We start from the raw sequence: 16,783 nt of genomic DNA, 5'->3' as shown, positions 1-16,783 counted from the left end.
AGCAAAATATTTACGAAGCGGCGCGGAGAAAGAGGTAATTAAATAGAGCAAGATTTACGCGCAGGGCTCGTGTTCTCGCGTGGTTTTTCACAAACATAAAATCGAGCGGTGTCAAAGCGCGCAACGCATCGCGCCGCTACACCTTTCGTTTAATTAAATCGTACGGCGTCCGAGACGCGTAAAAATAAATTACGCGCGCTACGTGCTCGTCGTATCTCCTCTCCGCTTCTGGCTAGCTTTCGATCCTAGCACGGCTGTGTCCTGCGAACAGAATCGACATCGTAGCTTCTAATCGGTAGACGGAGCGTAATTTAGTCGCGTATCGGTTTGGACGACGCGCGTGTCATCGGACGCGTCGCGCGGCGGGCGAAATCCCGGCGCGCTTCGCCGAATCGTCCACCGGAAAATAGGCGTGGACGCCGCGAAAAAACGTGCCAGCCCATGCATGGAAAATTGTCCGAGTGGAATTGTCTCTGCGCGAACAAAGAAGGGAAGTGTGGTCCGAGAAGAGCGACAGAGTTGAAAGAGCGACCGAGACCAGCGAACGGAGGGAGGGACGAGCAAAACGGAGAACGGAAGAACGGGAGAGAGGGAGAGGGATAGTGAGAGAAATAGCAGGAGAAACAAGCAACGAACATGACAAACAGACTGACGTGGACTCGCTGAAAGCATGAAAGGATAAACGAATAAAACTAGTATATTAAGGACGATAAATCTGTTTTTCTTCTCTTTTTTCCTCGACATCGAGTAATTAAAAGTGCTCGTCCGGCGGGATTAAACGCAAACCGTACCAAGTCCTGTAACAGCGCTGATAGAAAAACTGGCTTTGTTTCGCTAAAATGGTAATTAATCCGTGCTCCATGGACAAATGAGCCAGCGAAACGTCGAACAGTATCGTTTCGCCGGCGTTTCCCGCGATCCAACCGCCAGCAACATCTTTTCGAAAAGATGTCATGATTATGCGATCTTTCCAATCGCTTTCGACTTATAAATTATATGTAAATCGCTTGTAAATATGTATTAAAAAAATCTCATCGTTTTCTATATACACAGTTGCTCGCGCAACTCATCAAACATTGCGAATATTCGAAACCGTAACAGGACATGGTTTTATCTACCTATCTATATATATCTAGTTTTATCTACGTATATTTTATCTAAGATGAGTAATTATTATTGTATTATGAAACCACGGTATATATCACGGTAAGAAATCAGATAATTATTGAAATCTGGTTATTCGCGCAGTGATACCGCGAATGAGATTCGAAAAAATGTTAAGGGATTTTATTAAAAAATGAAACAATGCCTACAGTAAAATTACCTTTGATGAGGAAAGAATTGATAATTCAATTAGTACAACGTAATGGCAACATTGATCGCGCTGTGAAAATGAAATTGCGCTTAAAAACACAAATCAGAAATTAGGAAAATTTCGCAAACGTCAAACGAATAAAATAAAATTATCTTCGCCGTTATTATTGGAAGAACGTTCGCATTAAGAAAATATTTGATCGATTTTCCGAGCCATTGTATATCAAGTTAGAAAATATAGCGGTAAAGTCAAAACGAAGCGGAGGTTCGCTTCGAAAGGTAACCGAGGAGTCGTACTGGGCCGCAAACCCTTTCGAGTTTACACTTTATGCTCCTGAAAATCTGCTCTATGCATTATGTAGAGCGCTATACACCTGTTGTGCCGGTATTCCTTCGAGGACGAGATCTATTCGACGAGCTAAGTAAGCACAACATTCCTGCCGCGCGCTTCTTGGGGTAACGAAAGCGCGGCGGAAACGCAGAATGCCAAGTAGCTGGGATAGAACGAGACCGATTCGGCTGGAAAGTTACGGGGTTGCATCAAATTACGGCGATAATTACCTGTATTAAAATTCATTGCTTGTTAGAGTACGTTTTCTGCAATTTATGCGAGCCCCCTTGGATCCGTTTGTTTTTCCACGCTATTCCAGCGATATCGATTCTATCATATTGCCTTTTCTTAATTCTATCTAGCTACGAATAAATTAACTTGGCCGACATAGTAACGACTGTTCTAGCCAAATCGTTTGTCATATTTGGTGGATCGCTTAATCTTCAATTTAACAGCCGAAAGTTTTCGCTCGGATACGCTCAACATATTTCTTCCATACTTCAAATAAAATAGGACGATAATTTCATCTTCGTACTTCTCCGAAAGCAGTTAACTTTCCGTTTCTGTGATCCACTCTGGGAACGGTCATAAACAATTCGTGCCAAAGATTATATGAAACTACGTAATATATGGTGGCTACAAAAAGTATTTGCATACCATTGTATTTATTATAGCATTAAACCCAAGTATATTAAATTTCGTATCATTTAGCGGTACTTTCATACGGCATACAATACAATTTCATACAATAGCAAAAACTTTGACGCTATAAAAATGAAACATAGAACCAGATAAAAATGCGCTTTATTGAAAAATAAGAGAATATGGAAATAACATTTTTACCCCATGTACACGTGGCTCTTCTACCAAGATTCTCAACTTTTCCACTCTATACGTACTCGTGAAAGATAATTGCTTTTGGTTCTACGATAAAGGAAACCTCGTCTTGTTTATGATTTTGATTAAGAACTTGTCTATGCGTCTGTTCGCAAACCATCTAATTACTGCGTCTCGCACATATGGATACCCCCGTGATCAAATAAACTTCTAAATGTATTTGAAACTTTCTTTTCCACAATTTCATTTTCAAAATATAAATCGACGTGAAAACAGCCGAGAAATGTACCCTGTAGCGTGTTAAGAAGAACGTAAAAGAACGTACAAAATTTCGCCAATGACACCAAAGGCTTTTATAACGTAACGAAGCTTAAATGACACAATCCTTTCGCTAATTGTGGTTTTGCCGACAAGAAAACGTGAACTGTGTCTTAAAGAAAGAAGCGAGAGTCGATTTTGTCTCGGACGACGGGAGAATTCATCGGAGGTAAGATTGCACAGCGCGAATTCACCCTGTCCCTATGTGCTACCTAAGACACACGACCATCGTCGACACGATGGAGTGTTATCATAACCTAGTAACGCCAAATATTGATTTTGACACGTACACGTGACGAGCCGCTAGACGACGTTCGTATATAATGCGGAGGGTAGGAGAGACACACGCCTACATTTAAGCATACATATTGGTGTGTGCACGCGTCTTCGGCGCCTCTGTCGTGTCTCCGTGTATATACGTGTGCGTGGTACGCACAACCACGTGGAGAGAGCACACACACCAATCACGTATCGTCGTATTCGTCGTACACACGTGGCGCGAGAAATCATTCCAATGTCCGTTCGATTCATGCACGCTGTCGTATGTGCGGTGCGCGCGTCAAATTCATGTACCTACACATTGTTAAGACGAAAATTCCCGCTCCCCTTGTGCCTGTGTCCTACGCGACGCCATTTGAGACGCGTATCGAGTGTTACAGAACAGCGATACGCCCGTCCGTTTGCATTCGCAAGAGAAACAATACCGATTCCCACTACCGTAAACTCAAGTAATTGCAGGCATTTGGAAAAAATACGATATAAAAGAATGATGTCGCTTTCTTAGATAAAATCGAATTCCTCGAGCGTTTTGGCCACTATCTTTGCAATTTCTGCAATCTGTAAAGAAAGGATATATCGATATGATATCCTTGTGAACGGTGAAAATGTTTGAAATATCACTGTCGCTATAAATTTATAACCAATCATCCGAAATTAAATCATTATCATTTGGTTTTCGAGGCGATGTTTTCATAGGCGGTTAGTATAACTGCATATGCGCCATGTAAAAGGAGGTCATGGTACAACCAAATAGCAATAATAATGCAACTATAAGTTCCGTCCCACCACACGACATTCTAAAACGTAAAATTCATAGAAAATGAATTGTCCGCATTCGAGCGACATCTATTCATCCTTCGTCGAGTGGACAACTATGCGTTTGCAGGTTTCTGCATTTTTTATCCCACGTATTGGGGGCTCCACAGTCTCCATACCATTTTAGCGTGATTTCCAACATTACCGATTCAGCATAAGATAAGACTGGTTTACCTGTTATATACTTGACCGATCGGCGCGCTTCTCTACTATACCGATCATCGACTTTATCCCAGAATTGATTTATTATAAAGGCAGGAAAACATCGAATGAACATTTTAGTGTTTCATACAGAAGAATTACGATATTAATCATGGATTAAAATTAAATCTTACTAATATATATGTGATGATATCAATAAAATCTCTACAATATTTGTTCATCCTAACACAGACTTAAATATAGAATTTAATACATATACAATGTACTGTAGATTGAACTTCAAGAAACCTTTTAAATTTTTGAGCATGATACTTTGTTCAAAGGATTATGAAATAAAAATCTATATTTATGCAGAGATCAATGAAACTATTCGATAAACTTTCTAATCACATAATACAATCGCGATCGCAGCCAATCAGCTCGTATTATTTGTTATATAATTAATGATTGTATCACGTACAGTAATGCGATTAGTAATTATATATGAAATAATGCCGATTACTCGAGTCTCACCGCGTGGAGGTAGCTGCGAGTGGAGACTCGCCCTATCCACGATCCACGACGATCATATTTGTGTGAATTGCACTCAGATTTAAATGTTCACAACACTAATAACAGTTCAGCGTAGCCATATAAGAGGCTACAGTTTCACAACTGTATCTGATGATCCAGGAGCAGGAACATGTTTCCACAGTCCAGTGGAAGAAGGTTGGGCATAATATAAGCACAACACTATTTTTAAGAACGCGATCATTCATCGATGCGACTCTAACTAGAAAACTAATTAAAGCAATCGCGGTGGAAAGTCGTAACGCTAATTCTTAAAACAAAAATAAACCTAATATCCATATACGAAGAGAAAGCTAGTTCAAATATTGTACTATACTAATACAAACTGCAATATTATGAAATTAATGAAACTTTAATATTTTTAAATCTAATTTTAGACGAAGGACAAATTTTAAAGGAATTCCGACACTAAACTGACACCTCACGCCGCGGTTTGTCCCACGAAGTTCGATTCGGGCGAGGAGTGGGGGGGCTTTGTTTGTAAGCGGTGCGTGATATATGTAAGTATAGGTTTGTCAGATTCACACGGTCATTCATAGGACAACACCGCGTGTTGCAGGATATGTTTTCAAAACCTACGTTTACAAAAACAAAAGCAATACAAACGTAGATCTATGTTTAGAAATTTGACGTATATATCATCATCTAATTTAATATTTAACACATAAAATTGATTAAGAGATACAAAGCACATAGATGGTAATTTCTATGTAAAATAATATTATTAGTCAAAAAATTATAATTAAATTATAATAATGAAAGAGAAAAGAAGGAAAAGCGTTAAAAGAAATAAAGAAAAAAGGAAGGGTAAAGGAGACGAAATGAGGAAAAGTTGAGAGAATATACGTGTAGTATCGGGAAAAAGGGCCTAAGAAACATCAGGTTAACCATGGACAATGTTGCGAGAGCCGAGGCGCTGTCGGGTCTATTAATGTGTCCTCGGTCTTTTCAAGTGCATAGTTTCGTTAGAAAAGACCTACCTGACCCTGGCTACGAGCGTCTGCGGAACACGTGCGCGGTGGGCCTAGCAAAAGACGAAAGAGATGCTACAACGGCCAGAAAGTTAGTTGAGAAGCAGAGTGTGAGTGGAGAGGTCACAGAGTGTGAGTCGACGTACGACGATATTGTAGTCGGTCCTGTTGTTGTTGAGTATCGCTTATTACGCTACACTAAACCCTAAATATAACAACATTACTTGTCCTTACTCTAAGAGTTCATACGTTACTACATACGTATAGTGCAATATATGTATAGTGCAAAGATAAAAGAGAAAAGATTATGAAAGGAAAGGCGTGTCACCATAAATAAAATGATCCTCGCAATCAATCAATGATCTGTACTAAATAAACTATCAATTATATTAAAATAAGGCAATATGTTTCGATCGTTCGCGGGAGTCGTAAATTCCAGTTACGATTAGAATAATCGACGCCACGAATAGATCGATCCTCTATTTCGATTAGGATAATAGGGGTGGTTCAGTGAGTATAACACTGCGGTTAACAGGTTATAATATATATATTTCCAACAACTTTGTACAGAAGATATTTACGCTGTTGCGTAAGGTATAAATGAAGTAGACGAATGATTGACGGTTGAGAACCCGGTGAAGAGATGTTGACAGAGATTAATGGAATACAAACGAATCGAGTACAAGAAATTTTCAATTTCGATATGACACGATCTAACAAACGATTAATTAAAGATGTATTAGTTGAGTAAACCTGGTAGTTTATAAAGAGTGAAGAATTACTACGTGGTGAAAATCAGGCACATCAAACAGAATGATACGTGTAGATTCCACACTTTCCGGTACTAAAGTGATGTTTCATCCCGCCAAATATTCGTCTAACTGACTAATCAACCGATTGGTTGAGGCAGTTTGGAATATTTTCAATTGAAACCAGCGCAAGAAATTGAAATATTGCTGCAATATTTCTTTAATCAACGAAGCATGACATTTTCAGACCATATATGTATAAAGAATTTTGATCGTTTTACTTTTTGCTTTAAAAAGCTGATATATACATATCGAGTTCTCATTATGATCAAGGTTAGGGGCGTGAAACGAATCCTCATTTGCGCTACACTTGGTTGCTATGCAATGGAGAAGACATTGACTAGTGCAAATACGACTACTACAGAATTTGACAAGTAACCGCGGTAATCAGACACTCGAGAAGCTAATGACAATGATCCTAGGTCCAACAACGAATCCGCGATCAACGGGTTAGTAGGCTTATTCCTTCGTCGAAGTCTAAGTTGGAATTGATACTTAGCGTGGAGATAGCAAGACGTTAGTTAACTAGTCCAAGAGCTCGTACACCAGCGAGAGTGACTTTCCATCACTGTGACACACATCATTGTTTAATTACAGCTGTAAACTTTAATTACAATTTTATGGATTTTCCCGAAGTTCCAGAGGGGAGACTCCGGTGTCCTTTCATCTCCGACATACACATAAACGAACGATTCTTTGGAAAAGCATTAAGTGATATGAGAGAAAAGAAGAGAAAAGAAATGAAAGGGAAAGGAAAAAATGAGAGAGGATATAATGACAGGAAAAAGGAGAGATGGAAGAAAATAAAGTGAACATATCCAAACCTATATTATACTAACGTCGATAAGGTTGCACGTGATGTGAAAATGGTAAAGAAAACAGGTAACCTTTAACACGTGGGACACAAAAAAGCATTGTATGTCATGCCGTTATCCCATCCTATATCTCGTTTGTGGTCTAGCAACATGTATATTTATATCCGAATATAGAAGAAGATCTTCTTACATCTAACATTACTAACTTCGGTGGTTAAAGTGAATATAAATTTCTAAACACATCGCTCTAGAACATTTAACATAGACCTGGCATGTGTTTTTGATTTTTTGCGCAGTCGATATTTCAGAAGATTGGGTACGAAGAGCTATAAAGAATTGTATATATTCTAAATCTCAAATATCCAACAGTGCTATATCAAATTGTTATTTATAGAATTGATACGATAAAAAATATTAAAATATATTTTGTGTACATGGAAAAGTATACGCAACTTACGTTCAATTTTCCCGCTACTTCTCACTAGAGTCTACAGTATCTTTATCTGCTAATAGGACTGAAGTGCATAATACAACGCTAGATGGCGAAGCAAACTTATCTGTAGCTTGAAAATATCAATATTTTCGAGACAATTCTGCAATCGTAACCTGAGTTGCATGTAAAACAAACAGACGACAAGATATTTGTTTGTTTATCAAAACTCATTTTTATAATACATCATTAAATATTTGATGAGCATTTATAAGTAACAAACGAAAAATTTCTCATAATAAAAACAATATTGTTGTTGTACCGGAAATGACAGAGATTAGGAGGGAAAACAATATATTTTTGGCGAAAGTTCACAATTTTATCAATTCCTGTACAAATAGTTAAAGTTGTTATGGAAAATATGATCAGAAATTTATTATAAGGTTGCACAGCGGAACGAAATGATTCATTACCATAGAACAATTAAATCAGTGAATAATGATAAATCGTATTCTCGAAATGATTCCGCGAAAAATGAAACCGCCATTTTAAAGCGTTCAAACACCCGTGGCGGCATTAAGTTTCGACGTGTCATCAGTAAATATATAATCTAGGCTAAAATAAAAGAACTTAAACGCATAGAACGTTTAAAAAAAAAATTCAATTTATTTTGATGATGTTTCTGAAACAAATTTATATGGAATTTTATCGAGAAATTCGTCTTTCAACAAACCTGCCAGATAGGGTATAGTCGCCTTCAAAAGTATTTACGTCATAGCTGCCATAAACTCTAGGTACATGTGTTAGATGATAAAATCGAGCAAGGCGCTTCCTAAGAAATATTTTCCTCGTAAAAAACTGATACGATTTTGTAAATACAACGTCCTTCTAGGATCAACGGTTTTAAAGTTATGAATTTTCCAAGATCATTTATTCCATGCATCCTTTCGAACGTATTGGTAGTTACTGTACCACTAAAGCGAGGAAGAAACCGAGTGGTCGCTTCGACAGTCGCGGCCTATTAAAATATCGCACTGATTGGATGCAATTACACGTGAATGTATCAATTTTTAGAGATGATAAATACACATTTGTTATATAAACTTATTATATATGTAATATAGTACAGATCACTTCATATCGTTAAATATATCAATATATAAAATTTCTTGTTTCGTAAACAAAATGTTAGTATTGTTATAGATAAAGATAATGAAGTTCACGATATAGATGATACGAAATATGCAAAAAAAAATAAATTTCCATTTACAACAGCCATTGTTCATATTTAGTTTAGCTTAATGAAACTGGAATCGCAACTGATACTCATTGAACTACTAGTTTTTATGACATATCGGTAGAATGTATACTGATTGTCATATGATGCGACTATATGCCTGACGCTATGAATCTCGAAGTGGTCGCTTTGTACAGTCCATTTCGATAAAACAGTCCGAACGATTGAGAAAAATCATATTTCGGTCTATTAAATTATATACATTATTAGCCATTGGGCGTTATAAGAAATTATGAAGAGAAAAAAATTGACCCAGTTTGATATACATAATATCTTCCCAAAATGTCAGGTAGCACTGTTATAGGTTATTGAGAATATATTTTCTGGAAGTGAAATAGTACTAGGTATACGAGTCGACTGTACTGTAGACGCCACCGGCAGCCACGAGCGGTCGCTTGAAGTACAGCTACAACCAAAATGTTTTTACAAACGTATTGGCGGAATGTCAAAATAGGATCATTCGATCGCAAAATTACGAGTGGGGCGTCATGAGAAACTTGTAGCTCGCAAAAAACTAACACGATTTGGTGTATATAGTATTCGTTTTTAACGTATCCCTGCCGAGATATCTGTTTTTGAAGCTTTGCAAAGGTAACGAATTTTCGACTCACTGTATAGGGTGACTGTACCAACGGACGCTACGGGAGTCCGCAGCCGGCATAGGTTCAGTTGGCAGCAGTACGCACAGCGAGAAGGTTTACCATGGCTGATATTTCGAACGAAGAGCTTCGTAAAGAAATCACCGGTAAGTGGCAATATCCTTTGATTTACCATACTCTGATCTACAAATATGATAAAACTAAGTTAGTAATCATTCGTGGTGCAAGTTATTGGTACGTTTGCGACTAGGAATATGTAGAAAATCGGGCTCTTTGCTCTTGCGACGTGACGACTTTAGCGCGCACGATGTGACGAAGTGGCGTGCCCCACGCCGGCCATTACAACCACGATTCATCGTATTTCCACTTACGTACAGCTTTATTAGAATATTGCATCTCCGAACCGTTTCGTGTAATCTACTATTAAGATTTTTATAAAATTTTTCGATGTCTTGGGAAAATTTGGATTCTTCCTTGGTTTTCTAGAAAATGATAGCTTTCCCTATTCTATCCTATAGTATACTGTATGACGCGTCTGACTGTGGTGGCGCGCGCCTGAAGCCATCGCATGCTTCATATCTCGCTCTTTCTCTTGTCTCAACGTCTTTTGCACCGTGAAAAGCGATCTCAGCATGGACCGTGCCCTCATTTTCTAGAATATTTCAACGGATCCTGCTTTTATTTTTTATTTTACCAGGCCAAATATAGCCACGTTCCTCGAATTTTACTCGCTTGTTATAGTTGCTGTTACAACGTATTTCGTTGTCATATTTACTCGATAGCTTTTACCTTTTCCCGCCGCCTCAAAATGGACACAATGTCCATCGATATTTGTTAATGCCTTTTTTTTTTATTTTGAATCTCTTTTACTTTAGCTGTTTATCGCCTTAAATTTTTGCTAATAAATTTCCGCCGGAATTGTGAATCACGCCACCGATACGCTCGAACCTTTTAGCTATTTTCCATTATTCCAAGGTCCAATGTATTCTACGATCGATCAGCCGATGTAAAGAAAGCAGTTTTAGAAATACAACCGATTTATTACATTTTCGTGATAAAGTTAACTTTCAGAAATTTTTTTCTCTATGATATAGAGAATCAGCAACCGGCACAATGAATGGTTGCCATTTTCGTTCAATATTTACTAGCTCTCTGACGCGGGAAACTACAATACGTTACCCAAACTTTCATGAAATATGCCACATTAAAAATTTTTAGGTTATTTAAATAATTTAATAGTATTACGATAATTGATCTTTTATTAATAAAATTATTGTTTGTTATATTTCATAAAATTTCATATACTTAACTGTTCATGAATAATGTACAGAATATAAAAAGTAGATTGAAAGTAAAGTCTGCATAAATAAATTTGCCTATCTTTTATCAAATTTTGAATATTTGAGTTATCGAAACAATTTTCTACATACAATGCAATGTTTGCATTTTTATGTTTAGCTATCCTTAAGGATGCGGATCTTACCACCATGTCTGCTAAAAAAGTTAGGCTACAGATTGAAGGAAAACTTGACATAGACCTCACTGAAAGGTAAGAATTCATTTAAAATGTATCGTCAATATTTAGCATAAATATGTCTATTATAGTCGCATTTATAACAAAGGAATCAAATTTTCAAAGATATTTATTAAAATTCATAAATATATACATATATTGTTTGGATACCACAGGCACTCTTGCAATTAAAATAATTCAAGTGTGAGTTTATGTGTATCCTAAATGAAAAGAAGGATCTCTGTGTGAAACTGTTTTCTTAAGTTTTTACCTCGTTCCTCCTTCAACATTTTCTTTGAAATTAAATATATTTTTATTAGCAAGTTTTATTTTGTGTTTAATGTGGATTGTGTAACAACTTTATGTATAGGAAAAAGGAAGTAGATACTTTAGTTATGGAGTGTTTGCAAGAAAAACAAGATGGAGCAAAGAAAAAGAAGAAGACTGCTAGCGAAGAGTCCGAAGATGGAGAGGAGGAAGAAGAAGAAGGTTCAGAGGAAGAGGAGGAGGAAGAGGAGAAGAAACCAGCCAAAAGAAGTCCTGCAAAGAAAGCAATGAATAAGCGTAAAAAAGGATCTTCTGATGATGAAGAGAGTGCAAGCGATGATGATGCCAGCGATGAGGAATATAATCCAAAAAAACCAAAAGCTACCCCTAAAAAAAGTAGGTAGATCACAAAAAATTTTGCATATGTACATGTTCATTGTTCTATAGTTATAACTTGGTATATTTTTGTTAGATAAACCTGGCAAGAAAGGAAAGAAGAAGGGTAGTGATAGTGATAGTGATGAAGATTGGGGTAAGGTTAAGAAAGCCCAAGGTGGAGGAGCGAAGAAAGGTGGTGGTGGTGGTAAAGGGGTTGGAGGTAAGGGTGGTTATACTCGTGCTATCACACTATCGCCTGAGCTTTCTGCAGTTGTTGGTGCTGAACAAATGGCTCGACACGAAGTCGTAAAGAAGATCTGGAGTATTATTAAAGAAAGAAATCTTTATGTAAGTGTTACTTCTTGTATGGTCTTTTTTTATGACATACTTTGTTTCCAGTATTCTAATACATTTTCTTATTTTATAGGATCCTAAGAATAAGCAATACGCAATTTGCGATGACGAATTATTGAAAGTAATTGGAGTAAAACGTTTTAGAACTTTTGGTATGATGAAGTACCTCAAAAATCACTTTGTAGATTAAATCATCCTTGAACCACGAAATCTGACAGGTTATAAACATTGTATAACGTATTCCAGGATGCAAAGTGCATCTCTCCATCTTTCTCACACGATACATACATAAATATACATACATACAAACACACACATATTTCTTGCGACTTAAGACTTTAGCCATGTTTACATCATTCCGATGAATTCTGTTGTCCATGGTAGCTGCTTTGTCTTATTGAATGTTCGCAATGTAGCATCCTTATTTATGGGCATTATTAAAGATGTGGCTCGTTAACATTGTTAAAAGCTGCCCAAAATGTGTATGCAAATGATGACCCACAGGTAGGAATCCAAGTAGATTTGATCAATGACAAAACAGTATAAAAAGAAAGGGTCAGTACCATGGACGTGCGGATGATTTCGAAATGTGGAAAACATTAAAATGGCCGATAGTCAATAAGCTGGTTTTAAGTCAATGTATTCAGAGTTAATGTTCTATCGTTTACATGGTGGTTCTTGTAAACAGTCCCTTTCATCGAGTATGAAAATACGGTGTGCCGTTGTGGCAGTAAAAATGAAGTGGCGAGAACTACTATAGATTCTTTTAACAATAAATTCTTTTTTATTTTATTACGTGACAGTCAATATCTGAAGAAAATTAAATACAAGGGATTACTATAGCAATTATTGCGTTTATATTTATTTGGATTTTCTTTTAATCGAAAATTTCCGCCCGAGTATCACACAATATTTTCATCTTTTTATTTTTAACGTTGATTACTTTTCTGCAATGGATGTAACAGAGAGATAAACAGTTTTGTCAACAAAGAGAGAGAGAGAGAGGAGTAATGATATGTGGTAAGGCAAAAAAAAAGTGTGGAAAAAATTAAGAGAAAGATAATACGAAAAATCAACATCCTGTATACATCTTCTGTATAATTGTTATATTATACACTAAAATTATTACTAAGCGAAATTTAATTGTATTATCATGTAATTAATAATTATTGTCGTAATATAGGTTTCTTTGTGTAAAGAATTGACCTAACTCTTAAGATTTAATGGTAAAATAATGTATTCAGTGAAGGTACAATGCATGCATATTAAAAGTCACAGTATGTGCAGCATTATGCAATGTTGAATTGTAGGAATAAGATAGGTTGATGAAGCGAGGTATAGAATTAATCCCCTAGTGTGGATATTTACACCTCGTTGTATGGAAAAATTTGTGTATTTTGAATATAAATTAATGAATGCTGGCCTAAATTAATGGAAGCCACAATGAAATCATTGCAAACAATTGATAATGAAAACACTACAGTGAAGATAAAGATGAACGTGTACACAGAATAACAAGTTATAATATCAGTTTGTTTTTTAAATGAAGAAAAGTACAGGTTATGCCCTGATATTTCGTGAATGTATTTGAAAACATCATTAAAAGATATTGCTTTCATTTTTTTTTAGAGTGCCCTTTGTAGCTTCATTCTATCGTAGATGTCCTCGAACAATCCTATCCAATTCGTCCTTTAAACTAATGTAAAATTGAATACATATCTATAAATGTTCGAGTTCGTCTTCTAAGAAAGATAGTACATGTTGATTATCATCGCGCCTCCCCCGCAAGCCAAAGATATAAGTTAAGAGTTTCTTTGTGTTCATATAATTATCTCTCCTCGTTTGAACTTCTTTATTTCGGGGCGGAGCTGCTTGTACGTAAATACCGTATCGGAAGTTGGATTTATATGTTTGCGTACTGCGTGTTGTGCATCGGCTTATAGTTGCCTAGAAAGAAGAGAATGAAATCTTCCTCTCTCCTTTATACTGTTTATTAACAGTACTTACTAAGTGCAATGCTCTGTTTCTTAGTTCCCAAAGATTCGAAGAATAATTTTTGTCAATGGAAGGTGGAAGTATATGCAAATCTGTTTGAACCATTTGATGTTGACAAGTTTTTAATTGAGGTCCTTCTTCCGACAACCTTGTTAATTAATATTTATGTTTTAATAATTTCAATGTGTTTCTTTTTAAATATTTTAAATACTAACACTTCTTGTGTTTGTAGAGCTCGAACATCATCGTGTACTTGAAACAAATACACATATTCAACGTGATTGCGTATGTAATCAAGAGCCTCATAAATGTACCTGTGAAAACTTATTATTTATCCATTTATTTATTTCGATACACTTATGTTTTTATACTTTGATGAAGATACCTATCAGGATCTTGTCCGAATTGTTGGGCTGCTAAAATCGAGCAAAATACGTAATATTTTCCTCTCCATTTAACAATACCGTTATTCGGATTTCCCGGGATCAATGCTCCGTGTTCACTAACGAACTTCCACGCGCAAAATCCTAGAAACTGATGATGAATTTATTAACCTAGGAAATGTTGTTTTCTACCATCTGTCATTTAGCATATCTAGTTTACATAGTATATCATACGCATAATTTTACCTCTAAATTTATATTTTCAAAATCCTTAGTTTCATTAGGGTGATAGATAGTGCACTCGCCGCATTCCCCTGAAAAAGGAATTTATAATTTAATTTGTAGCTTTCTATGTCTAACCAATGTTACAATGTTAATTTGCAATTCATCTTATTACTTATTGGTTCACCCATTGATTGCTCTAGTCTTTCAGCATCTGTGAGGACTTCTTCGTTAGACAGCATATCGGTCAATAGCGGCTCGTTGTATGCATTCACGGTCTATTGAATGTTTGGTTCGTTGCAGCTCATATACATATATAATTATATATATAAAACAATTACCTTTGCACTCAGAGTTTGAAGTTCCCAGAAAAAGTTATTTATGCCACTTAATATAATCACCTCATCTTGAAGTCCCATCCATATATCTGCTAAGTCGATAAATTGTGGCTGAAAAATTCAGGGATAAGAAGTAATGTTTCTAAAATGAAAAATCATGCAAAAGACGTATAGTATGATATAATTTCTTACATATACTTGAACAGTAGGAATAGCAGTCCTATATCTCACGGTATCGTGAAGCTTAAACAGACGTCCTTGAAGACGTTCCATATAATTTTGTATCTCTTTTTCGCTTCGCTCTACATCGCTTAACAGTTTCCTATAACAAACAGGTTAGCTTTCGAAATGATCAGATTAATATTAACAAATGTTGAACGACACACCTGACGTAAATTTCTTGTTGCCGACATGCAGTTAACATTTCGGCTGCCCAGTTTACATTCTCAATTGTATAAACGCCAAGTGGTATTAATTTTCTAATGAGACATATTTTTTCGATGGCTGCAGTAAATTTATATATTTTTGTCATTAGACGTTCCAAAAATTCCATGATACAGTCGCGCGTTTTTTTAGTAGCTTTTTGCAAAATAGCTGGCACTAAACAGATATTTTACATTAATGATCTGTTTCTCCATAATGTAACAATCTTTCTATTAGTCGCCAAGGACTCACAATCGTCGATGCCTTCGCCTCCGCGTTGGTTATCTCTATTAAATAAACGTATTCCTGCAACTATGCACATTAATTCCATTAGCTGTTCTTCCTTCTCACGTTTAGACATCTTTACATATTGTTCTAATTCCGAAGGTTGAAAAACGCTTTGCAGTGCCACCGACACTTCCCTAAGAAAGTAAACTTTTTACCTCCAATTAATAATAACCAGTATCACGAGAACGTGTTTTAATATTCTTACTTGAGCACAGAAGATACAGTAGGATTTCCAAGACCACTTAAGAAAGTAATAACCACCAACATCTTATGGTACAACTTTTCTGACTCCTGTTTATTCGCAAGTTTCTCTGTCTGACAAATTTCCGCCACTAATGGTCCAGTTTTTTGATGTAATCGCAACCTATGGCGCTTAACAGTCTCGTCTATACAAATTAAACATACATATTTCACTGTCCTATATTGATCATTTGGCATTCTCAAAGTTTATTTTCACCTCTATCGTGATAGTGCTTCGCAAAATATAATTGACTTTTTAATATCGTTAAACTTGGTCTTTCTTGATCGCATATTTTTTCAACTATCGCTTGAATAATTTTTTCATTATTTTCTTCGTCGTCTACCTTAATTTCATATATAGGATTTAATTGAAACAAAGTGAGCTGTAAACATGTAGGAAAAAAGCCATGTCTTGTGTCAAATTAATAATTATTTAGGTTAACTTAATATTGAAATTTCTCGCATAAAAGATACATACCAAAAAGGAAATAAAATCTTCAGTCACGTCTACCTCGCGTTCTTGACACGCGATCATTATACTACTTATTAATTCCCTTCGCAAATTTTCCATGATTAAAATCTAAATACAACTGATCTTATGAATTAATATTTTAAGTTGTCGTCGACCGACTATATTGGTTTGCTTTCTAAAGTTTGATCGATATCCCAAACACGACCTTTTACATTCAAAGCTTAGTGCACGATTATTATTTTATCTATAAAAAGAAATGTCTTTCTTTTCTTAGAAATTTCATATCGAAGAACTGAATTTTTTTTTTCAGCTTTTCCACCTTAATCATTGAACTGAAGATAAAACGACTTTTATTATATTTT

The 16,783-nt window shown here is 36.0% G+C and overlaps 2 protein-coding genes across 2 annotated transcripts; one reads left to right on the top strand and one right to left on the bottom strand.

The window, feature by feature from the left end:
* Positions 1–9,549: 9,549 nt before the first annotated feature.
* Positions 9,550–13,690, top strand: LOC126870641 (uncharacterized). Its single transcript, XM_050628547.1, has 5 exons — positions 9,550–9,694; positions 11,007–11,097; positions 11,432–11,724; positions 11,801–12,054; positions 12,134–13,690. Exons 1-5 carry the CDS (start codon positions 9,652–9,654, stop codon positions 12,248–12,250), a joined length of 798 nt encoding a protein of 265 aa, XP_050484504.1. The 5' UTR covers positions 9,550–9,651; the 3' UTR covers positions 12,251–13,690.
* LOC126870612 (cilia- and flagella-associated protein 206-like) lies at positions 12,134–16,599 on the bottom strand. The gene is made up of 13 exons (XM_050628480.1): positions 16,428–16,599; positions 16,167–16,332; positions 15,915–16,095; positions 15,674–15,843; positions 15,385–15,598; positions 15,191–15,320; positions 15,002–15,109; positions 14,836–14,938; positions 14,685–14,752; positions 14,441–14,589; positions 14,271–14,369; positions 14,068–14,203; positions 12,134–14,007 (listed from the first exon to the last, which is right to left on the bottom strand). The coding sequence occupies exons 1-13, from the start codon at positions 16,518–16,520 to the stop codon at positions 13,780–13,782; spliced, it is 1,845 nt and encodes a 614-aa protein (XP_050484437.1). The 5' UTR covers positions 16,521–16,599; the 3' UTR covers positions 12,134–13,779.
* Positions 16,600–16,783: the final 184 nt, after the last annotated feature.

This window comes from Bombus huntii, chromosome 10 (assembly GCF_024542735.1).
Source record: "Bombus huntii isolate Logan2020A chromosome 10, iyBomHunt1.1, whole genome shotgun sequence".
In the NCBI taxonomy this organism is placed as follows: domain Eukaryota; kingdom Metazoa; phylum Arthropoda; class Insecta; order Hymenoptera; family Apidae; genus Bombus; species Bombus huntii.
This window is presented reverse-complemented; position numbering and strand designations above follow the sequence as displayed.

Bases quoted from the DNA above. Each gene is read 5' to 3' on its own strand.
- LOC126870612 (XM_050628480.1), bottom strand. From the start codon at position 16,520: ATGGAAAATTTGCGAAGGGAATTAATAAGTAGTATAATGATCGCGTGT. The intron at 14,939-15,001 runs GTAATTGTTTTA...AACATTCAATAG, and splicing joins TTCAAACTCTGAGTGCAAAG to ACCGTGAATGCATACAACGA. The intron at 14,370-14,440 runs GTATCTTCATCA...AAGTTTTCACAG, and splicing joins TTCGGACAAGATCCTGATAG to GTACATTTATGAGGCTCTTG.
- LOC126870641 (XM_050628547.1), top strand. From the start codon at position 9,652: ATGGCTGATATTTCGAACGAAGAGCTTCGTAAAGAAATCACCG. The intron at 11,098-11,431 runs GTAAGAATTCAT...CTTTATGTATAG, and splicing joins GACATAGACCTCACTGAAAG to GAAAAAGGAAGTAGATACTT. The intron at 12,055-12,133 runs GTAAGTGTTACT...CTTATTTTATAG, and splicing joins TTAAAGAAAGAAATCTTTAT to GATCCTAAGAATAAGCAATA.